This window comes from Schistocerca serialis, chromosome 6, assembly GCF_023864345.2.
Source record: "Schistocerca serialis cubense isolate TAMUIC-IGC-003099 chromosome 6, iqSchSeri2.2, whole genome shotgun sequence".
Taxonomy (NCBI): domain Eukaryota; kingdom Metazoa; phylum Arthropoda; class Insecta; order Orthoptera; family Acrididae; genus Schistocerca; species Schistocerca serialis.
In genome coordinates this window covers 215976038-216002059 of record NC_064643.1, presented here as the reverse complement: position 1 = coordinate 216002059, position 26022 = coordinate 215976038, and the positions used below count along the sequence as shown (strand labels likewise).

The following is a 26022-nucleotide window of genomic DNA, read 5'->3' as shown; positions in this document are numbered from 1 at the left end:
ACCTAACTGAAACAGCTTTAAAAATGAGAACCAGAAACAATATATTACACAAACTCTCGGGAACAAGCTGGGGAGCTAAGGCATCAGTACTCAAAGCAACTGCCCTCTCACTTGTATACTCTGGGGAATATTGCAGCCCAGTATGGCTGAACAGCGCTCATACAGCCATGGTAGACACGCAGCTAAAAGTAGCCATGAGAAGCGTATCCGGGACAATAAAATCCTCACCCACAGAATGGCTACCTGTTCTGTCTAATATTGCACCACCGAAGTTACGACGTCAAGCAGCGTTGAAAAGGGAATGGGAGAAATGCTCCAAGAATCCCAAGTTACCGCTACACCAGAACTGTGATGCCACTCAAAGGCAACGTCTTAAGTCCAGGAAACCCTCCTGGAGACTTGGAAAAAGGCTTACTTCTGAAGGATTCCAACCAGAAACAGCATGGCGGGAAGAATGGTTCGCAGCCAATCCCGATTCTGCAGGTCTCATTGCTGATCCTACACGAGTCCCTCCTGGATTCCACCTACCTAGGAGGTCGTGGACCACCCTAAATCGCATACGCACCAAGCACGGAAGATGCCAGGACTTGAAGCATAAATGGGGAATCGCTGAAAGTGCCAAGTGTGACTGCGGACACCAACGACAAACAATACACCATATAGTCACAGAGTGTCCCCTACGGAAATATGCTGGAACTCTGACCAGTCTACATGAGGTCTCTGAGGAAGCAATCTCCTAGCTGGATACTTTAGATATTAACCTATAGTTTTTATTACAACTTGAAGCTCTTTTTGTCAATATTACTGTTTATAAGAACCACATTTTCTCTTTTACATGTAACTCATCCTAGTGTTTTTATCCATATGTATATTATTGATTTATCGATCTAATCTAAGACTTTTATTACCATAAATGAATGTAATCTATTTTATTTGTAGTATATGCATATTGTGTTACCAGTAACATCATTGCTGTTCAATTCAAGTAATGTATCCTTGATGCCAAACGAAATAAAAAAAAAGTGCTTATCTATCATATGGTTGCCCATACATGCGTCATATTGTAAAATTAATGACGTATTTTCCTCACTTAGGATAGTTCAAACAGAGTAAAAGTTTGACATAGGGTTGTTAATCAGGAACAGTTAAAATTGAGAATTAACATCAGGCACTGCCTGACAATAGTAAACACCAACAAGCACTGATATCCACATGTCTCGCACACAGATGAACATCGGCTAGCGGTTCACAGAGAGAAGTAGGGCTCGGCAGAGATCATCTCCATCCAGATTATAAGTGATATAAGCACAGAGTGTAGAGAGACATGACGCAAAGGCGCAATTTTCATTACTAAGATGAGCCATCTAGTGGACTGTGAGCAACGTACACTGAGGTGACACAAGTCATGGGATAGCGATATGCACACATATAGATGGAGATAGTACCGCGTACACAAGGTATAAAAAGGTAATTTATTGGCGAAGTTGTCATATGGAAGGTGATTCAGGTGAAAAAGTTTTCGAAGTGGTTATGGCCCCACGACGGGAATTAACAGACTTTCATCGCTGAATGGTAACTGGAGCTGGACGCATGGCACATTTCATTTCGAAAATCGTTAGGATTTAAATATTCCGAGATCCACAGTGTCAAGAGTGTGCCGAGAATACCAAATTTCAGGCATTACCTCTCACCACGGGCAACACAGTGGCCGACGGTTTTCACTTAATGACTGAGATCAACGGTGTGTGCGTAGAGTTGTCTGGTGCTAACAGACAAGGAACACTTCGTGGAATAACCGCAGAAATCAATCTGGACGATAAATGCATCTGCGTATCCGTTAGGGTAGTGCTAGGGAATCTGACGTTAATAGGCTGGGCAGCAGACGACCGACGCGAGTGCCTTTCCTAACGACACGAATTCCCCTGCAGCGCCTCTCCTGGGCTCGTGATCGTATCGATTGGACCCCAGACGACTGGAGAACCGTGGCCTGGTCAGACGAGTCCCGGTAAAAGCCGACGGTAGGGTTCGAGTGTGGCGCAGATCCCACGAAGCCAGGACCTAGTTGTCAACAAAGCACCGTGCAAGCTGGTGGTGGCTCCATAAAAGTGTCGGCTGTATTTACATTGAATGGCCTGGGTCCTTTGGTCCAACTGAACCGATCATTAACTGGAAATGGTTATATTTGGCTACTTGGAGATCACTGTCAACCATTGACGTACTGTTCCCAAACAACGATGAAATACAGGGCTATTACAAATGTTTGAAGCGATTTCATAAATTCACTGTAGCTCCATTCACTGACATATGGTCACGACACACTACAGATACGTAGAAAAACTCATAAAGTTTTGTTCGGCTGAAGCCGCACTTCAGGTTTCTGCCGCCATAGCGCTCGAGAGCGCAGTGAGACAAAATGGCGACAGGAGCCGAGAAAGCGTATGTCGTGCTCGAAATGCACTCACATCAGTCAGTCATAACAGTGCAACGACACTTCAGCACGAAATTCGCAATTCACCAAAAGTTAACGTGTTTTGTGCAATCTCACGTTTTAAAGTTTACGGCCCCTTTTTCTTCTGCGAAAAAAACGTTACAGGACACGTGTATCTGGACATACTGGAAAATTGGCTCATGCCACAACTGGAGACCGACAGCGCCGACTTCATCTTTCAACAGGATGGTGCTCCACCGCACTTCCATCATGATGTTCGGCATTTCTTAAACAGGAGATTGGAAAACCGATGGGTCGGTCGTGGTGGAGATCATGATCAGCAACTCATGTCATGGCCTCCACGCTCTCCCGACTTAACCCCATGCGATTTCTTCCAGTGGGGTTATGTGAAAGATTCAGTGTTTAAACCTCCTCTACCAAGAAACGTGCCAGAACTGCGAGCTCGCATCAACGATGCTTTCGAACTCATTGATGGGGACATGCTGCGCCGAGTGTGGGAGGAACTTGATTATCGGCTTGATGTCTGCCGAATCACTAAAGGGGCACATATCGAACATTTGTGAATGCCTAAAAAAACTTTTTCAGTTTTTGTATGTGTGTGCAAAGCATTCTGAAAATATCTCAAATAATAAAGTTATTGCAGAGCTGCGAAATCGCTACAATCATTTGTAATAACCCTGTATTTATGGATGACAGTGCGCCCTTGTCATTGGGCTATAATTGTTCGCGTTTGTTTGCAAGAACATTCTGGACAATTCAAGCGAATGATCTGGCCACCCATCGAACATTTGTTGGACATAATCGAGAGGTCTGTTCGTGCACAAAATCCTGCACTGGTAACACTTTGGCAACTATGGACGGCTGTAGAGGCGACGTGGTTCAGTATTTCTGGAGGGTACTTCCAACGACTTGTTGAGTCCATGCCACGTCGAGTTGCTGCACTACACGGGGCGAAAGGAAATCCGACACGATATTAAAAGGTATCCCATGACCTTTTTTCCGCTTCAGTGTATAAACCAAAAAATGTAGAAGACATTAGATGGAAACCGTTGTGGTTCAAACGTAAAAGTATACGAATACGGCCCTATTTAAAAATAGTGATTGGAGCAACTTACATATCAGACAGATAAATTAGCTTAGAAAGTAAGGTATCAATGCCACTCATGTATAATATGAACGAATTTTTCCAAATACCTTTTACGACGTACATCAGTTTGCTCATTTAAAAGATCTGTTGAATCCTTCCGAAGTTGATCTGGATTTCAACTTCCTCCAAAATGCCCATTACCTTACAATTCTTATCAATAAGCAGTTTTTCAAATAATTTAAGAAGGGGTGTGGCACTGTCACATGTGGTAAAGTACCAGCGGTTACAAGTGACAGAACAACAGTTTTTTAGGGTAGGGAGGGCAGAAACAAAAGATGTTCAGAGACTGGCTGAAAATAACATCCATATGTTAAAACAGCCAGCCAGAAAGCACATTTTAATACGTACAATTCATTCAAATAGCCCCTAATTGAAACAGGAGATGCTCAGGAATTGACAGAAAAATTAGATTCATCTAGTTGTAATTCAGCCAGAGCATAAAAACATGTATCCTTATTGCATCAGAATGTCTGGGAACTGAGGAGTAAGCTTAATGAGTTGCTTATTTATGTTGAAGAATTAGAGTTGAGCAAACCAGTTGATATAATCTGCCTCTCTGAACATCATGGGACCAATAGTATAGATATGTTAAATGTTATAGGATTTAACTTAGGCTGTTACTTCTGTACAGAAAAAATGGAAAAGCCTGAGTTCCCACATTTGTCCGAAACTGTTTTAGTTTGAAGAATACTGATAGTAACAAGTTTTGCTCAGAGCAGCACTTAGAAGCTTGTGCAACAGAAGTAGCATTTCATAATAAGTTCTTTATAGTAGTAAGTACAGGGTGCACATAAAGTCTGGGAACACTTTCAATTATTTATAGCACAAGAACCAAACATTGTACAGATGTCATACATATTGGATTTTGAAGAGAACAGGGACCTTTAGGAAACTTTTATCTCTTCATAAAAAATCTGAAAGCTCTATTGTCTCATCTCACAATATAAAAGAAGAAAATAGTGGTTGCTGATGATTTTAATGTGGATTTATTGAAAAGCTCTGACAGTGAACAATTATTGCAATCAGTAGCACTGAAAGTCAGTTTAATTCCTATTGTGAGCCTTGCAATTATGGTATGTAAAGGCTCTGAGACTGCCATCGATAATATCTTCATAGACAAATCTAGAGGAAAAAATCATATCACAAAATCAATAGCAAATGGCCTATCTGATCATGACATGCAACATTTTCTGTTAAGTGTTAAAACTTGTCAGGATATAAAATTTATTAAGTCTGAGCACAGAAGGGTAAAAGTCGGTCATAAATTGGGAATTTTAGGAGATTGCTCGAAGACATGAACTGGGTAGATGTTTATGATACTTCTGAGTCAAATAAAAATTCAAGGCATTCATTAATAAAATTACTTCCTCACTGAGAATTTTAGGAGATTGGTTGAAAACTAGAACTGGATAGATGTTTATGACACTTCTGCGTCAAATACAAATACGAGGAATTCGTTAATAAAGCTACTCCCTCATCTGAAAAAAATTGTTTTTCCCTAAAGGTAACTGAACTCAAACAGAAGTCTAAAAATAGACCATGGATTACACAAGGAATAAAAATATCATGTGGGACAAAAAGGAAACTGGTTCTACTATCTAGGAACACCTCTGATGTAAGCACTGCGATGCATTACAAAGAATACTGCAAACTACTGAAGCAACTAGTACAGAAATGGAAGCAGTTTTATTGTGAGAAAAACATAATTACAGCAGACAAGATAAAAACTGCATGGTATTTAGTGAAGGCATAGACAGATGGGGCCAGAAAGGAAGGGGAACAGACAGCTCTAAAAATAAATCAGGCATTGGTAAGAAATGTATGTAGTGTTGATAATACTACATGCATTTGTCAGAAAGATTTGTTTCTGTTACTGACAGCTTGGGGTTATCAGGTTCAGCAAACAGTGCAATGGGAGATCTGAGACCAGTCTCTACAAATAACTTCAGTGAAATGCAAATAACACTCACTTCTCCCAGAGAAGTAGCATTCATCATAAAATGCTTAAAATCAAATTATTCTAGTAGTTATGATAATATATCAACAAAGTTAATCAAAGAATGTTCATGTGAGTTGAGTTTTATGTTAAGTTATTTGTGTAATCAATCTATTATCAGCAGAACATTTCCAGACTGGCTGAAATATGCTGAAGCTAAGTCTCTTTCAAGCAGGGGATAGTGAGATACCATTAAACTATTGACAATTTCATTTTTGGCAGCTTTTTCAAAAATATTTGAAAAGGCTGTGTTCAACCATATTCTTAAGCATCTTACTGCAACCAACATATTGTCCAAGTCATAGTTTATGTTCCAGGGTTTCGATATAGGGAAGCCTATTTACACATGTAGTAACACTGTACTTCATTGATTAAATAACAAATTAGATGTTACTGGCATTTTCTGTGACTTGTCAAAAGCCTTTGATTGTGTGAATCACAGTATTCTCTTAGGTAAGTCAGAATTTTATGGTGTCATTGGCAGTGAAGCAAAATGGTTCGAGTCTTACCTAATTAATAGGAAACAAAGGGTGTCGTTGCAAAATACCTGTGGAGTAAGCAATCAATCTTCATCTGATAGGGAATTAATTACATGTGGTGTTCCTCAAGACTCCATCTTAGGTCTGTTGTTTCTTCTTGTTTACATTAACGACCTCTAGTCTGTTGCATAGCCACATGTTAAGTTTGTTTTGTTTGCAGATGATACAGACATTGAAATACGTAGCAAGTCAAGTACAGATTTAGAAATGGCTGCTAATCAAATTTTCACTGACATTAATAAATGGTTTAAAGCTAGTACACTGAAATTAATCTTTGAAAAGACCCACTACATCTACATCTACATCTACATATACATCTACATCTGCATCCATACTCCGCAAGCCACCTGACAGTGTGTGGCAGAGGGTACCTTGAGTACCTCTATCGTTTCTCCCTTCTATTCCAATCTCGTGTTGCTTGTGGAAAGAAAGATTGTCGGTATGCCTCTGTGTGGGCTCTAATCTCTCTGATTTTATCCTCATGGTCTCTTCACGAGATATACGTAGGAGGGAGCAATATACTGCTTGACTCCTCGGTGAAGGTATGTTCTCGAAACTTGAACAAAAGCCCGTGCCGAGCTACTAAGCGTCTCTCTTGCAGAGTCTTCCACTATCATCTCCGTAACGCTTTCGCGATTACTAAATGATCCTGCAACGAAGCGCGCTGCTCTCCGTTGGATCTTCTCTATCTCTTCTACCAACCCGTTGGATCTTCTCTATCTCTTCTACCAACCCTATCTGGTACGGATCCCACACCGGTGATCAGTATTCAAGCAGTGGGCGAACAAATGTACTGTAACCTACTTCTTTGTTTTCGGACTGCATTTCCTTAGGGTTCTTCCAATGAATATCAGTCTGGCATCTGCTTTACCGACGATCATATTTATATGATCATTCCACTTTAAATCACTCCTAATGCCTACTCCCAGATTATTTATGGAATTAACTGCTTCCAGTTGCTGACCTGCTATATTGTAGCTAAATGATAAGGGATCTTTCTTTCTATGTATTCGCAGCACATTACACTTGTCTACATTGAGATTCAATTGCCATTCCCTGCACCATGCGTCAATTCGCTGCAGATCCTCCTGCATTTCAGTACAATTCTCCACTGTTACAACCTCTCGATATACTACAGCATCATCCTCAAAAAGCCTTAGTGAACTTCCGATGTTATCCACAAGGTCATTATATATATATATATATATATATATATATATATATATATATATATATATATATATATATAGTGAATAGCAACGGTCCTACGACACTCACCTGCGGCACACCTGAAATCACTCTTACTTCGGAAGACTTCTCTCCATTGAGAATAACATATTGCGTTCTGTTATCTAGGAGCTCTTCAATCCAATCACACAATTGGTCCGATAGTAAAAAAAATGGTTCGAATGGCTCTGAGCACTATGGGACTTAACATCTATGGTCATCAGTCCCCTAGAACTTAGAACTACTTAAACCTAACTAACCTAAGGACGTCACACAACACCCAGTCATCACGAGGCAGAGAAAATCCCTGACCACGCCGGGAATCGAACCCGGGAACCCGGGCGCGGGAAGCGAGAACGCTACCGCACGACCACGAGCTGCGAACGGTCTGATAGTCCATATGCTCCTACTTTGTTCATTAAACGACTGTGGGGAACTGTATCAAACGCCTTGCGGAAGTCAAGAAACACGGCATCTACCTGGGTTCAAATGGTTCAAATGGCTCTGAGCACTATGGGACTTAACGTCTGTGGTCATCAGTCCCCTAGAACTTAGAACTACTTAAACCTAACTAACCTAAGGACATCACACACATCCATGCCCGAGGCAGGATTCGAACCTGCGACCGTAGCAGTCGCGCGGTTCCTGACTGAGCGCCTAGAACCGCTAGACCACCGCGGCCGGCGCATCTACCCGGGAACCCGTGTCTATGGCCGTCTGAGTCTCGTGGACGAATAGCGCGAGCTGGGTTTCACACGATCGTCTTTTTCGAAATCCATGCTGATTGCTACAGAGTAGATTTCTAGTCTCCGGAAAAGTCATTATACTCGAACATAAAACGTGTTCCAAAATTCTACAACTGATCGAAGTTAGAGTTGTAGGTCTATAGTTCTGCACATCTGTTCGACGTCCCTTCTTGAAAACGGGAATGACCTGTGCCCTTTTCCAATCCTTTGGGAAGCTACGCTCTTCTAGAGACCTACGGTACACCGCTGCAAGAAGGGGGGCAAGTTCCTTCGCGTACGCTGTGTAAAATCGAACTGGTATCGCATCAGGTCCAGCGGCCTTTCCTCTTTTGAGCGATTTTAATTGTTTTTCTATCCCTCTGTCACCTCTTTCGATATCTACCATTTTGTCATCTGTGCGACAATCTAGAGAAGGAACTACAGTGCAGTCTTCCTCTGAGAAACACCTTTGGAAAAAGACATTTAGTATTTCGGCCTTTGAGTACCATTTTTGTCACAGAGTGTCTGGGCATTTTGTTTTGATCCACTTACCGCTTTGACATAAGACCAAAATTTCTTAGAATTTTCTGCCAAGTCAGTACAAAGAACTTTACTTTCGAATTCATTGAACGCCTCTCGCTTAGCCCTCCACACACTACATTTCGCTTCGTGTAGTTTTTGTTTGTCTGCAAGGCACTATATGCGATTCGGAACCTATAAGACATTTCCTTCCAGCATATGAAGACTTGCAGGTAGAAGAGACTAACAGCGTTAAATTCGTGGAAGTACAACTCTATAATAAATTTAGTTGGGAAGGGCATACCATAGAATTACTGAAGCGCCTAAACAAGTCAGTATTTACAACGTAAATTGTGTTAGATGCAAGAGACATTACTCTGAAAAGTCTTGCATACTTTACTTACTTTGATTTTATTATTTCATGTGGGGTCATATTTTGGTATAACTCATGAAACTGAGCAAAATTTTTTAGAATGAAGAAGCATGTAATCAGACTCATTTGAGGTGTAGATTCAAGAACATTATTTAGAAACCTGTTGAATGGACTTTTAGGGTATCCTAACTGCTTCTCAGTATATGTATTTCTTAATGAAATTTGTTGCAAATAATACGTCTCTATTGCCAACCAATAGCTCAATATATAGTATCAATACTAGTACTAAGAACAATTTCCATAAAGAACTAGAATCACTTATCTTGGTCCAAAAAGTGGTCCAATACTCAGGAACACACATTTTCAATAAATTGCCAGCAGCATTAAAAACTTCGTTCCAGTTAAAGCACAGTTTGAAAGACTCTTTGGTAGGCAACTCCTTCTGTTTGATTTCAGTTTTGACAACACTTGGTCACAACAGTCAAGATTACGTATTTTGTGTTATGATAAATTCATTAAAAGTGCATAACTTTGCTTCATTCTGACATTGTACTAATTCTGTAAATATTAGCATTTCCAGTTTACTGTAATGTCTTCGCATATCTTGACACTCTACTGAAAAATGATCGGGAAACTGAGCATTATATTAAAATCTTCTATGTTTTTTATGTTATACTTTGATATGGTCCTCATCCAGAACAATCATATCATTTTTAGTTCTATGGAACGAAAACTGAATTTAGTTTCCGATAGGGTCTCTCGTTGCAGTTGCCACTTGCTAATGGTATTTCTGTCGAAACTTGCCAATCATCGAAAGTAAAAGTTTGAAAAGTAGTGGCGGAATGCATTCCTTCTGGAAATTTAATGACACTGTGGCATCCTGAAAAGGTAGATTAATTACTTTTTTTCACAATCAATTTAAAAGATTACAATTTGTCACAGAATGTACTTATCAATGTTATTGGCTTTTTGTTACAGAGACCTTGAGGAAGTACCCGCCGGTGGCGGTCCTCCCACGGAAGACCACCCGCCCGTACCAGATTCGAGGCACGAAGGTGGTCATCGACAAGGACATGGGGGTCGCGGTGTCCAACTACGCGCTGCACCACGACCCCAAGTACTATCCTGACCCGGAGCGTTTTGACCCGGAGCGCTTCTCCGAGGAGGAGAAAGCCAAGAGGCACCCCTACGTGTATCTTCCCTTCGGTGAGGGACCACGCAATTGCGTAGGTAAGTCTCACTGTCCTCACCTCTGTCAGGCTGGTGTGTTTTGCTGTAATTGCCGGAGTCGAGAAACAGGAGGAATTTAACGTTTTCCCGAAGTAAACGCTAACATTACCTCCCTTTCCTGTTCCAGTCGTGTATGGTTCGCGGGGAAGAACGACTGCCTGAAAGTCTCCGTGCGTGCTCGAACCTCTCTAATTTTACATTCGTGACCTCCTCGGGAGGTATAAGTAGGGGGAAGCAGTATATTCGATACCTCATCCAGAAACGCACCCTCTCGAAACCTGGACAATAAGCTACACCGCGATACAGAGCGCCTCTCTTGCAGAGTCTGCCACTTGAGTTTGCTAAACATCTCCGTAACGCTATCACGGTTACCAGACAACCCTGTGACGAAACGCGCCGCTCTTCTTTGGATCTTCTCTATCTCCTCCGTCAACCCGATCTGGTACGGATCCCACAATGATGAGCAATACTCAAGTATAGGTCGAACGAGTGTCTTGTAAGCCACCTCCTTTGTTGATGGACTACATTTTCTAAGGACTCTCCCAATGAATCTCAACCTGGTACCCGCCTTACCAACAATTAATTTTATATGATCGTTCCACTTCAAATCGTTCCGCACTCATACTCCCAGATATTTTACAGAAGTAACTCCTACCAGTGTTTGTTCCGCTATCATATAATCATGCAATGAAGGATCCTTCTTTCTATGTATTCGCAATACATTACATTTGTCTATGTTAAGGGTCAGTTGCACTCCCTGCACCAAGTGCCTATCCGCTGCAGATCTTCCTGCATTTGGCTGCAATTTTCTAATGCTACAGCTTTTCTGTATACTACAGCATCATCCGCGAAAAGCCGCATGGAACTTCCGACACTATCTACAGGGCCATTTAAATATATTGTGAAAAGTAATGGTCCCATAAGACTCTCCTGTGGCACGCCAGAGGTTACTTTAACGTCTGTAGACGTCTCTCCATTGAAAAAAACATGCTGTGTTCTGTTTGCTAAAAACTCTTCAATCCAGCCGCACAGCTGGTCTGATATTCCGTAGGCTCTTACTTTGTTTATCAGACGACGGTGCGTAACTCTATCGAAGGCCTTCCGGAAGTCACGGAAAATGGCATCTCCCTGGGATCCTGTGTCTAATATTTCCTGGGTCTCACGAACAAATAAAGCGAGTTGGGTCTCACACAATCGCTGTTTCCGGAATTCATGTTGATTCGTGCAGAGTAGATTCTGGGTTTCCAGAAATGACATGATACGCGAGCAAAAAACATGTCCTAAAATTCTACAACAGATCGATGTCAGAGATATAGGCCTATAGTTTTGCGCATCTGCTCGACGACCCTTCTTGAAAACTGGAACTACCTGTGCTCTTTTCCAATCATTTGGAACCTTTCGTTCCTCTATTGACTTGCGGTACACGGCTGTTAGAAGGTACCTTGGACGGTAGCTGTCCCGCTGCTATTACCAATAATTTTGAACTAAAACGTCTTCTCTCTTCACTGATCCAACCTGTGAAATGTCCCTTTCCCGTGTCTTAATGTTTGTTCTGAGTTGCAGCTCGTAATTTATAACCAATAGGACATTTTAAGTAGACGTTAACTGTGAGTATTTGTTGTGTAACGAGCCTGGTCGTGTTGCCTGATGCAAACATGCCTCGTATCTCATGGTTCTGAACTTTAAATCTACGTGAAAAAGTATCGTTAGAACGCTACAATTCGTGAAAGTAAGTCTTTGCTGGTTTACTAATCAACGTGAACAATGTACCTCCATAGCCTGCCTATTTTCAGCGAGAGCAGTAAACTATGGAAACACCAAAAACATATTATCATGCCTGATACGGAGGAAAACCATTGCTATCCAAAACAGCTTTCAGCGGAATGGATGAATGTGGTCCTGTATTGCTTTCAAGGGAATGTTACACTGTCCTCCTGCAAAATAGTGCCAGGTTGTTCAGGTAACGATGATGGAGGTGAAGAGCGATCACGAGGTCTTCTCCCTGAAGTAAATCACTGTACCACACAAGCGGCTCGTAGTGAAATTGCGTGCTTATGGAATATCGTCTCAGTTATGTGACTGGATTTGTGATTTCCTGTCAGAGAGGTCACAGTTCGTGGTAATTGACGGAAAGTCATCGAGTAAAACAGAAGTGATTTCAGGCGTTCCTCAAGGTAGTGTTATAGGCCCTTTTCTGTTCCTTATCTACGTTAACGATTTGGGAGACAATCTGAGCAGCCGCCTTCGGTCGTTTGCAGATGACGCTGTCGTTAATCGAATACTAAAGTTATCAGAAGATCAAAACAAACTGCAAAACGATTTGGAAAAAATATCTGAATGGCGCGAAAAGTGGCAGTTGATCCTAAATAACGAAAAGTGACAGGTCATCCATATGAGTGCTAAAAGGAACTCGTTAAGCTTCGGTTACACGATAAATCAGTCTAATCTAAAAGCCGTAAATTCAACTAAATACCTAGGTATTACAAGTACGAACAACTTAAATTGGAAGGAACACATAGAAAATGTTGTGGTGAAGGCTAACCAAAGACTGCGTTTTATTGGCAGAACACTTAAAAAATGTAACAGACGTACTAAGGAGACTGCCTACAACACGCTTGTTCGTCCTCTTTTAGAATACTGCTGCGCGGTGTGGGATCCTTACCAGATAGGACTGACGGAGTACATCGAAAAAGATCAAAGAAAGGCAGTACGTTTTGTATTACCGCGAAATATGGGACAGAGTGTCACAGAAATGATACAGGATTTGGGCTGGAAATCATAAAAGAAAGGCGTTTTGTCGTTGCGACGGAATCTTCTCACGAAAATACAATCACTAACTTTCTCGTCCGAATGTGAAAATATTTTGTTGACAGCGACCTACATAGGGCGGAACGATCACCACGATAAACTAAGGGAAATCAGAGCTCGTACGGAAAGATATAGGTGTTCATTCTTTCCGCGCGCTATGCGAGAATGGAATAATAGAGAATTGTGAAGGTGGTTCGATGAACCCTCTGCCAGGCACTTAAATGTGATTTGCAGAGTATCCATGTAGATGTAGATGTAGATATAGACTCAGTAATATTGGGATCTGGTGACTGTGATTGGTCATCAAAGAGATGCAAGAATTCATCCTCGTTCTCACAATACCAATCCTGAGCATGCGCGCTGTGTGAAGAGGGCATTTGTCGTCTTGGAACATAGCATCACCACTGGGGAACAAACATTGTACACTGAGATGTACCTGATCGGCCAAAATGGTCACATAGCCCTTGGTAGTAATGTGATCTTACAAAGTAACCAAGGGATCTTGGTGTACGACGGTTTGGCTACCCAAACCATCGTAACCAAGGGATCTTGGTGTACGACGGTTTGGCTACCCAAACCATCACCGGACCCCTTGCACGCTTCACTCTTGGGGCGTAAACTCGGCCAGAAGCAGTAACGAACAAGACTCATCCGAGCTAATAACTTTTTTCCATTGCTCCATAGTCCAGGTTTTCTATGGCTTCAGCACAACGTTTTCCTGCTCTGGCATTTGCATCACTGATGAGTGGTTTTGGACTTCCAGCTCGCCTTGCACTTCCCTGGTTATGGAGCTCTCTTCGTTTTGTTTTGGTGCTGACAGGGTTCGAGAATGCAACATTCATATCTGCAGTGACTCTTGCAGTTATTGTCCCCTTAATTGTTCGTTACAATCCTCTTTATTGAGCGTCTGTCACGATCACTCAAAACATACTTCCGTCCGCTTTGTATCTTGACTTTCCCTGTATGCGGTATAAATCTTCGATACGGTGCCTCTTGACACTCCAGACACTTCGGCTATCTTGGTTACGCAAGCACCCGTCAAACGAACACCAACAATTTGCCACTTTAGAATACACCTCTCTCCGACGTAATGCACTCGCAACTATTCAGAAAACTGTTGTGACCACGAATGACCCTTGCAACGTGTTGAGGACGTTGCACAGGTGCCGTTCGTTGCCAAATGCAACAGATCGACCTGCAGGCTTGGCTAGCATTATGTTGAAGCAACCTTTTCTCGCGGGTATTGCATATTTTTGTCCGGCCCCTGTATGACACCTCCCACCCCCAGATCTGAATTTTACACTTTGTTCATTTCGCACTGGCTTTTGCGATCGCTCGACTTACTGTATCTGATAGATTCTATTAAAGAGATGGTATTATAATTTCACTATCAGCGTAATGTTTAATTGAGGATGTGTATCCACTTACTGTATCGTAGGTTTTATCGTTTGTATTAATGTATGTCAAATAGAACATTAAATGGTCTGTCTATTCAGTAAAAGTTAGCAGGAAGCAATACATTTGTTTAAAACTCCCAGAATAACAAGTGTTTTCAGTTATAAAAATAGTCATTCTGCTGTATTAGAAGCTGTGGTAGATGCTCACGACAGTTTCATTATAATCGACGTAGGATGATTTGGAAAATATTTCGTTGGTGGTATATTTCGATCTACGAGTGCATTTCGTTTGATCCAAGGAGGAAGGTTAATCCATAACTAGAGAACCGTGCACTAAGATCCCACGACGAAATATTTCTCTCTGTTTTGCGTCATAGGTTGCTACCAACAATGTGAGGTTTCTAGTAGTCTCCTAACTTTCCGTTGACAAGAAGCTATAGTTAGCATAGCAGTCTAGTTGGTGGTGTTTTCCCATATTATAAGAAGTTAAAAGGATTTCGATCAGAGCTCCAGCACCCTTCCTTCAACTGAGGGATCCAGCGGAACAGGTAAATGTTAAAAAGCCTTGGCGGTCAAAGCTATGCACGGGGAACCTTCAGATGAAACTATGAGGATATATACAGTCACTCTTCTTGATACGCCGTGGGGAGTCTCATTTTTAAAGCAATAGTGTCTATAAACACCCTGTTGGTCGTGTTACGTAATCTCTGATTTCTCCGAGCGACGAATCACAGTTCTGTGTAACTGGACGCGTATTTGGATGACCTGCTCTCCAAATCCGCCGCCTTTCATTCAGATTCAAATTTTCCGCTATTTCCCTCGCTAGGATAAGGCAAATGCAGGGATGATTCCTTTGACAGGGGGCGGCTGATTTCCTTTGTCGTTCTTTCCCAACCCTAGCTTGTGATCCGTCTTTAATGTCGAAAAAAAAACAGAATCTGATTTAGTGTTAGTTTCCACCTGTTTTGCTTTCTACACTTACCGTACCGAAGGAGCTTCCCTTTGCTGTACTGTTGCTTAGTGTCTTGATCATAAGAGTAAGAGCTCACATCGACCCTCGTGATTTTTAACAAGAATTTCTTATTAGGCCCTTGATTTTATTCGTGTTAGCACACTGTTCTTTGGAGTCCGCAACGGCAAAAGTACTGAAAACGATAAACAGTGCTTATAAAAACCAGCACGCCGACCTAGCTGAAGCTTTTGGTGGGGTGACGTTAGTAAGCTGATACAAAACAGTGTGTAGTAGAAAATCAGAAGACTGAAGCTTAACGTCCCGTCGACGAAAAAGTCATTGAATAATTATGGAACACCAGCTCGGACTGAGAAAGAATGGGGAAGGAAATTGGCAGTGCCCTTTCCAAGCAACCATCCCGATTTTTGGCTTAAGTAGTTTAGGAAAATCACGGAAACTCAAATTGGATGGCTGGAAGGCGTTTTTGAACCGATTTCCCGTCCAGCGTTTGCCACGGCGCCATTTAGCTGGGAAGAGTATAGTTGAAGACGTAAGGCTGCTATTCTCACAACTCGTCCGAATATCAATGTTTAGATACGAGCTTAGCCGGCAACAGTATTGGCGAGGATTGAGAAAAGTGAAACTGCGTCTCCGGCCACAACAGTGGGTTCGTTTGCATAAAAATGGATTGGGCAGTAACAGTCGGTCGGCATAGTTTTGCCAAATCAGTAAAAAAACTGATTAAAGACTTAACTGTGGCTTCTTTGTGACACTGTTTAGCTCGCAGAGAAGTGATTATGCTGGGGTCCGGAAGTATGGATTTATCACAATCATTTGACTTCTTGTCTAGCTTTTTTCCTTGATTGTAGGAAAGCATTAAAACCCATATTGATCAAAGGAAAATTGTTTGCATTGAACTAAGATTTCGAAACCCGCTTCAATATTCCATGAAAATTTATTATTAGATTTTATTATAAAGCACATCAAACCAAACTAAAACTGTATAGGCGTGTGTTCTGGGCTTGTCAGCATACATACACAGAACACCAAAACCACAACTACGAAATGTGAACGGTTGAGGGCCTTACTGGAAACAGTTTGGAACAAAAGTGACATCATCAAATTATCGAAACTTCACAATAATGAAGGAAACTGTTCTAGGCAAAGCAGAGTTTAATTTATGCACGATGAATCGGAAGCCATCCGCTTCACAGTTACAGCAAACAACATGCCAGCAACTGACTTAGGAGATGAACATCGAATCTCTATTGAGCGCGGTAGTTTCCTAAGAGTGACAAATAACGCATTATTACAGTGCAATTATTTTGAAGTTTATTCTTAAGTTGGTCCACCTAGCAGAAAGATTATTCAGATTTTTATTGTGAGAAAAAGGAAGTTATGAGAAAGAAACTGGCACGAAGAAGTTTAAATACGTTTACGGATAAAAATATTGAGGTTTTAAATATGGTCTGATACTTGATATTCATGTTTCGGAAATAAAATCTCAAATTGTTATAACTGCATTCGAAGTAGAAGTCCATCTAGAAATCATTCTGGAAGCTTTGCGTTATTGAACAAATATACATCTTCTCGCTGGCTCTTAAAGCCATTAAATTGAAGCGTCAGACATCCATTTAAGACATGATGCAAAATCCCGTGGAATAATTATTTCCTGTCGTTGCTTTAAACTGAATTACACACCTGATGAGAGTAGACTCGAATAACTTTTTTGAAGAACTTGATTCCAAAGTAACAAAGAAAATCCATCAAAATTATGTCAGCGTTGATTACCTTCTGGGTTGTGTGTGAGTAAAAATTGATCAATTTTTTTTCATATAACTGGAGTCACATTTAGCTCATTTCCTTTTGGAGGACTGGCAAGACTGGGTCGGCAGAGTCGTTGACGAGCTGTCTTAGTAAAGAAAGGTATGCTTTGGTCCCGACACTTTGATTCGTCTGTGGATGATAACGAAGTTTACTGAAATGTAAGTTCGTCGTGCGGAATGGTCCAAGGTTTAATTATACTGCTGATCAGACAGAACAGTTGAAGACTGTGGCATATAATATTCGTCAAGTATTATCATAGAGGAAAAAGCTATCAGCAAGAATAAATGGCTATTATCAGTCGGACAATAAAATTCAATTTCCCCACCTATGTCCACTCCGCATCCCGCTTTAGGACAAGAAAGAAAGAAGAGATCTACGAGACGGTGAACAACGAGATTATAATGGCTGGGTCGCTATAAAGGCGCAGCAGTAGAATCTGTCAGTATTGCCTCTCCATTGGCAGGTTAGGGAATTGTAATTACTAGACCTCGGATTTCATGTAATATCAAATTAAGAAATATGTGCATAATTATTCAACCAAGATTAGTCGTGGGACTAGGGCCTCCCGCGTAGCAGACCGTTCGCCGGGTGCAAGTCTTTCTATTTGACGACACTTCGGCAACTTGCGCATCGAACTGAGATTCTAAACATATGAATAAATATGTAATAAAAAATTATATGTAAAATTACAAATTTTATTTTGTTTCTAGAAAATGTAAGTCCACAGGCAGGCTACCACAAATATCCCTATGCGACTTCTTAATTAGTTCACTTCTGCTACAAAGTACTGAAGTACAAGTGTCTCCTACTCAAGCTTTTGAGCCAGAATGGAAGGGGATGCACAATTAATTATAATACGCTTTTCCAGATGTTCTGTTGCCACGCACAGTCTTATGTCTGACAACATTTCTTTATAAAAAGAGAAAAACCCTCAACTTCGCAAGAAATCAACGGTGCATATTTATATAGAGTGATGGTGCTACGTATAATGTTTTCAGGAGGTTCTATGTACGATTTCATCATTAAATAAGCGAGACAAAATAAAAAACTTTGAATACCCAGAGTTCTTACTCAGCACAGGTTGCAGTTTACTAGAAACTACATCACCCTCTTCACCTGGTACAATAATGACCTTCCGAACTTCATTTTGCCTCTTGGAGACCCATATTTGACGTCTCCAGTTTCTTGATACTGTCTAGCTGAAACTGAACTGAGCACTTTAGAACTGTTGCATGCTGACAAGGATTTACTCACAGACACTGCTGGATCAGAAGCAAAAGTTTTCCATCATGGACTTCTCAGCTTCAGAGTGCTTGCTGTACAAAGCAACAGCTTCAATCCATGTTGCCCACTTTGTTATCACGGCTCCCGATGCAAAGATGCATCAAGTAGCTGCTGCTTGTAGCGTTTTACACGATAAGGACATTTCAGCAAAACCTTCTTCATTGCTGATGTCAGTGAATTTACGACTGGGAATTTATGTATGTCTCTGCCACTCGTTGCATTGTATGAGCCGTTCACGCAACGTACACTAAGTTTAGATAAAGTACATTAGACGATTTCCCCGCTTTCAACATGTATGGAGCTGCATCTGTGTATATCAGTAAGACCCTATCTTTTTAAGCCATCTGGCCGTAGTATCTTAAGTCTATCATTAATGAAATGTTGCACTATTTGTTGCATTCAAAGGTTTACAATAAATTAAATAGCGTTTGGATACAGCCTTAAAGTCCAGCTTGCCCAACGTTAGATTAGTGAAGAAACAACCTGCGGCATGCGTCGTCTCTTCATAGAAATCCGTTTACAGTAGGTGATTTGCCAACGTCAGCCCTGATTTTTTCTAACAAGTCAACGTAACAGCAATTCAGGTAATTCCTACTGAGAGTTGACTCGTCGGTGATGTTGCAGTTGTAGTAATTGTGTAGGAAATGTTTAAATTCAGGTTCTTCTGCATTTCAGGTATTTCTGTAAGAAAAGTTTAGATTCAAGTACTTCAACTTTGTTCCAGGCTATGTTTCCTGCAACCATAGCAAGACACGTTTCTTTTTCAAATTCTCTGTTAGATGGTGTAGATTCTCCGTGCAACTATTTAATTAGGACCTGTTTCTTTGAAGTAATCTATTGTTTCTTCCTAATATGTAGATTGCTCAGTAAATGTTGTTCAGTATGATACGTTACCGTACGCTTATCACAAAGTTGGCAGAGAACTAATCTGTCATCAGTTGTTAAGGCACTGTCAATAGAAATCCATGTTTAGAGCTTTGATGACAATGAAGACGCAAACAGTACCATAGTTAACGTAAATGCAAGTGAGTGTTAACACATAGCGAAGCGTCTGATAACAAGAAAGCAAACGGTTTAAAACAAGTCATAGTTGTCCGCATCGAACTTGTGCAGTGTAGCTTTGAATGTAAAGGCTGTGACGACAGTGTGAGAAACATAGTAACACAATTTAATTTTTTTCGCTTTCTTCCTATGCAACGAAAATGTATGGGACTTCCGAAAATCTATAATAATCCCGCAATAATATTAAAATAAGTAGAATTATGTAAAACGGTGTGAAATATATATTGTACCAGAAAATGTACAAAATATGTAATTTAAAACCATGAAATAAGGGTCCTTTTAGTGTAATTCATCGACATTTCGGTTTTTCTTATGATGATGATGTGGTCTTCAGTCCTGAGACTGGTTTGATGCAGCTCTCCATGCTACTCTATCCTGTGTAAGCTTCTTCATCTCCCAGTACCTACTGCAACCTACATCATTCTGAATCTGTTTAGTGTATTCGTCTCTTGGTCTCCCTCTACGATTTTTACCCTTCACGCTGCCCTCCAATACTGAATTGGTGATCCTTTGATGCCTCAGAACATGTCCTATCAACCGATCCCTTCTTCTAGTTAAGTTGTGCCACATACATCTCTTCTCCCCAATCCTATTTAATACCTCCTCATTAGTTATATGATCTACCAATCTAATCTTCAGCATTCTTCTGTAGCACCACATTTAGAACGCTTCTTGTCCAAACTATTTATCGTCCATGTTTCACTTCCATACATGGCTACGCTCCATACAAATACTTTCAGAAACGACTTCCTGATACTTAAATCAATGCTCGATGTTAACAAATTTCTCTTCTTCAGAAACGCTTTCCTTGCCATTGCCAGTCTACATTTGATATCCTCTCTACTTCGACCATCATCAGTTATTTTGCTCCCCAAATAACATAACTCCTTTACTACTTTAAGTGTCTCATTTCCTAATCTAATTCTCTCAGCATCACCCGACTTAATTCGACTACATTCCATTATCCTCGTTTTGCTTATGTTGATGTTCATCTTATACCCTCCTTTCATGACACTGTCCATTCCGCTCAACTGCTCTTCAAAGTCCTTTGCTGTCTCTGACAGAATTACAATGTCATCGGCGAACTTCAAAGCTTTTTTTCTTCTCCATGGATTTTAATACCTACTCCGAATTTTTCTTTTGTTTCCTTCACTGCTTGCTCAATATACAGATTGAATAATATGGGGGATAGGCTACAACCCTGTCTCACTCCCTTCCCAACCACTGCTCCCCTTTCATACCCCTCGACTCTTATAACTGCCATCTGGTTTCTGTACAAATTGTAAATAGCCTTTCGCTCCCTGTATTTTACCCCTCCCACCTTCAGAATTTGAAAGAGAGTATTCCAGTCAACATTGTCAAAAACTTTCTCTAAGTCTACAAATGCTAGAAACGTAGGTTTGCCTTTCCTTAATCTAGCTTCTAAGATACGTCGTAGGGTCAGTATTGCCTCACGTGTTCCAACATTTCTACGGAATCCAAACTGATCTTCCCCGAGGTCAGCTTCTACCAGTTTTTCCATTCGTCTGTAGAGAATACGCGTTAGTATTTTGCATCCGTGACGTATTAAACTGATTGTTCGGTAATTTTCACATCTGTGAGCACCTGCTTTCTTTGGGATCAGAATTATTATATTCTTCTTGAAGTCTGAGGGTATTTCGCCTGTCTCATAAATCTTGCTCACCAGATGGTAGAGTTTTGTCAGGACTGGCTCTCCCAAGGCCGTCAGTAGTTCTAATGGAATGTTGTCTACTCCCGGGGCCTTGTTTCGACTCAGGTCTTTCAGTGCTCTGTCAAACTCTTCACGCAGTATCGTATCTCCCATTTCATCTTCATCTACATCCTCTTCCATTTCCATAATATTGTCCTCAAGTACATTGCCCTTGTATAGGCCCTCTATATACTCACTCCACCTTTCTGCTTTCCCTTCTTTGCTTAGAACTGGGTTTCCATCTGAGCTCTTGATATTCATACAAGTGGTTCTCTGTTCTCCAAAGGTCTCTCTAATTTTCCTGTAGGCAGTATCTATCTTACCCCTAGTGAGGTAACCCTCTACATCCTTACATTTGTCCTCTAGCCATTTTGCACTTCCTGTCGATCTTGTTTTTGAGACGTTTGTATTCCTTTTTGTCTGCTTCATTTACTGCATTTTTATATTTTCTCCTTTCATCGATTAAATTCAGTATTTCTTCTGTTACCCAAGGAGTTCTACTAGCCCTCGTCATTTTACCTACTAGGCCCTCTGCTGCCTTCACTACTTCATCTCTCAAAGCTACCCATTCTTCTTCTACTGTATTTCTTTCCCTCATTCTTGTCAATTGTTCCCTTATTCTCTCCCTGAAACACTGTACAACCTCTGGTTCTTTCAGTTTATCCAGGTCACATCTCCTTAAATTCCCACGTTTTTGCAGTTTCGTTGTTTTAATCTACAGTTCATAACCAATAGATTGTGATCAGAGTCCACATCTGCCCCTGGGAATGTCTTACAATTTAAAACCTGGTTCCTAAATCTCTGTCTTACCATTATATAATCTATATGATACCATTTAGTATCTCCAGGTTTCTTCCATGTATACAACCTTCTTTCATGATTCTTGAACCAAGTGTTAGCTATGATTAAGTTATGTTCTGTGCAAAATTCTACCAGGCGGCTGCCTCTTTCATTTCTTAGCCCCAATCCATATTCACCTACTACGTTTCCTTCTCTTCCTTTTCCTACTACCGAATTCCAGTCACCCATGACTATTAAATTTTCGTCTCCCTTCACTATCTGAATAATTTCTTTTATTTCATCATACATTTCCTCAATTACTTCGTCACCTGCAGAGCTAGTTGGCATATAAACCTGTACTACTGTAGTAGGCGTGGGTTTCGTGTCTATCTTGGCCACAATAATGCGTTCACTATGCTGTTTGTAGTAGCTTACCCGCACTCCTATTTTTTTATTCATTATTAATCCGACTCCTGCATTACCCGTATTTGATTTTGTATTTATAACCCTGTATTCACCTGACCAGAAGTCTTGTTCCTGCTGCCACCGAACTTCACTAATTCCCACTATATCTAACTTTAACCTATCCATTTCCTTTTTTAAATTTTCTAACCTCCCTGCTCGATTAAGGGATCTGACATTCCACGCTCCGCTCCATAGAACGCCAGTTTTCTTTCTCCTGATAACGACGTCCTCTTGAGTAGTCCCCGCCCGGAGATCCGAATGGGGGCTATTTTACCTCCGGAATATTTTACCCAAGAGGACGCCATCATCATTTAGTCATACAGTAAAGCTGCATGCCCTCGGGAAACATTACGGCCTTAGTTTCCCCTTGCTTTCAGCCGTTCGCAGTACCAGCACAGCAAGGCTGTTTTGGTTAGTGTTGCAAGGCCAGATCAGTCAATCATTTAGACTGTTGCCCCTGCAACTACTGAAAAGGCTGCTGCCCCTCTTCAGGAACCACACGTTTGTCTGGCCTCTCAACAGATACCCCTCCGTTGTGGTTGCACCTACGGTACGGCCATCTGTATCGCTGAGGCACTCAAGCCTCCCCACCAACGGCAAGGTCCGTGGTTCTTGGTTTTTTTTCTTATAACTACATATAAATGAATAAAACATGTAATTACATGAAATCCGGGCTCTAATAATTACATTTGGATTCCCCATCTTGCGTTAAAAATTGTCGAAATACTCTACTTTTTCCGTTGCGACTATTTGGTGTTGTAATTGTTCCACTTCGGCTGTTCACACTTATGTGCTTTATTTAATTTCCTACGATTGGCCGATTTCGGCCTCATAGTCCGTTCACAAGTGCTGTAGGTGTCGGCATGTCATAATACACTCCTGGAAATGGAAAAAAGAACACATAGACACCCGTGTGTCAGACCCACCATACTTGCTCCGGACACTGCGAGAGGGCTGTACAAGCAATGATCAGACGCACGGCACAGCGGACACACCAGGAACCGCGGTGTTGGCCGTCGAATGGCGCTAGCTGCGAAGCATTTGTGCACCGCCGCCGTCAGTGTCAGCCAGTTTGCCGTGGCATACGGAGCTCCATCGCAGTCTTTAACACTGGTAGCATGCCGCGACAGCGTGGACGTGAACCGTATGTGCAGTTGACGGACTTTGAGCGAGGGCGTATAGTGGGTATGCGGGAGGCCGGGTGGACGTACCGCCGAATTGCTCAACACGTGGGGCGTGAGGTCTCCACAGTACATCGATGTTGTCGCCAGTGGTCGGCGGAAGGTGCACGTGCCCGCCGACCTGGGACCGGACCGCAGCGACGCACGGATGCACGCCAAGACCGTAGGATCCTACGCAGTGCCGTAGGGGACCGCACCGCCACTTCCCAGCAAATTAGGGACACTGTTGCTCCTGGGGTATCGGCGAGGACCATTCGCAACCGTCTCCATGAAGCTGGGCTACGGTCCCGCACACCGTTAGGCCGTCTTCTGCTCACGACCCAACATCGTGCAGCCCGCCTCCAGTGGTGTCGCGACAGGCGTGAATGGAGGGACGAATGGAGACGTGTCGTCTTCAGCGATGAGAGTCGCTTCTGCCTTGGTGCCAATGATGGTCGTATGCGTGTTTGGCGCCGTGCAGGTGAGCGCCACAATCAGGACTGCATACGACCGAGGCACACAGGGCCAACACCCGGTATCATGGTGTGGGGAGCGATCTCCTACACTGGCCGTACACCACTGGTGATCGTCGAGGGGACACTGAATAGTGCACGGTACATCCAAACCGTCATCGAACCCATCGTTCTACCATTCCTAGACCGGCAAGGGAACTTGCTGTTCCAACAGGACAATGCACGTCCGCATGTATCCCGTGCCACCCAACGTGCTGTAGAAGGTGTAAGTCAACTACCCTGGCCAGCAAGATCTCCGGATCTGTCCCCCATTGAGCATGTTTGGGACTGGATGAAGCGTCGTCTCACGCGGTCTGCACGTCCAGCACGAACGCTGGTCCAACTGAGGCGCCAGGTGGAAATGGCATGGCAAGCCGTTCCACAGGACTACATCCAGCATCTCTACGACCATCTCCATGGGAGAATAGCAGCCTGCATTGCTGCGAAAGGTGGATATACACTGTACTAGTGCCGACATTGTGCATGCTCTGTTGCCTGTGTCTATGTGCCTGTGGTTCTGTCAGTGTGATCATGTGATGTATCTGACCCCAGGAATGTGTCAATAAAGTTTCCCCTTCCTGGGACAATGAATTCACGGTGTTCTTATTTCAATTTCCAGGAGTGTATATCCGATTATTTAGCAGCCGGCATCGGATAGGCACCCACAGCGCAGGAGAACGTTCTATAAGGCCGGAATTGGGCAATCGTGAAAAATTAAATAAAGTAAATACGCGTAAACAACAGCCGAGCCGAGAACATTACAGCAAATATGCTTCTGTGGTAGCCCGAATGGAGAAAATGTCTGCGTCTCTTGTTCCACTACGAGTGAATTTAAGGTTAAAACTGTTAGACAATAGTTTCATTTGTGGAGTGAAAATTGTAAGTTTGGAGTTTATTACCCGAAGTAGTCTGTCACGTAATCTGAACTGCTTCCTTTATACTTTCTTGTATCTACAGTTGTGGATTCTTTTGAATACGTATCTTGTGAGAGCTTGGTTGTATGATAATGTTGTGCGCCCTTATCGCAAAGTATCATCGTCGTTGTATATTTACTACAGCAATCATCGTAAAAACCCGCTGTTATCGCTATACTGCGTATTAAACGTTAAGACAGTGAAACATAAATTGTTCCGTTTTCTGTTCACAGGCATGAGACTGGGTCTCCTGCAGTCTAAAATCGGCCTCGCTCACCTGATGTCAAAGATCGAATTCCAGAAATGCGATGAGACTGAAATTCCAATTGAATTCGATCCACTAACCATAGTGTTTATGCCCGCAACTGGGCTTCATCTGCGAGCGAAGAAGAGATCTGTGTGAAGAGTGAAGATTAACTGTCCTAACAGAAACTTTTACGAGAAGGCCGTATACTCTATATCTGTGTACCACGTGTATCGTCAATAAATCTCTAACAATCGTCATTTCTATGAAAGCCAACAATCTATCAGTGTCTTCTTCAATTGTGTGTGTTTGGTTGTCTGAAAACAAAATGAAATAAGGAAATCTCATCCCTATCTCTGATATCTAAAGGTAACTGCGTGAACTAGAGGCCTACTTGGGGAATCCCCAGTACTCGTGCAGCCTAACAAGAGTATGGCAGGCAGAGCAGTGCGGAAAAACCCACAGATAATTACTGAAGCCGTGATAAGTTGCGATTAGATACTCAATCGCCTTGTACCAAGGGTCGTCTGCCTTGGCCTTGAGACGCCATATGGGCGGTACTTGTTATCGTAGCAAGCACTCCAAACATGCGGCCTCTAATCGTATCTCTGGCGCAAGCCAAACGCCGTTTATTGTTCAATTACTGCAGCAGAATTGTCGAGGAGGCAGCTGTGTTACGTTATTTACTATCGAAATAATTA

The 26022-nt window shown here is 42.0% G+C and overlaps 1 protein-coding gene across 1 annotated transcript in view; it reads left to right on the top strand.

Annotated features, from left to right (window-relative positions):
* Window positions 1-25480, top strand: part of LOC126484767 (cytochrome P450 6k1-like) — a 77668-nt gene extending 52188 nt beyond the window's left edge. The window contains exons 6-7 of the mRNA XM_050108364.1: window positions 9954-10205; window positions 25311-25480. Coding sequence (XP_049964321.1) covers window positions 9954-10205; window positions 25311-25480 — 422 coding nt within the window. The remainder of the gene's footprint in view (window positions 1-9953; window positions 10206-25310) is intronic.
* Window positions 25481-26022: the final 542 nt, after the last annotated feature.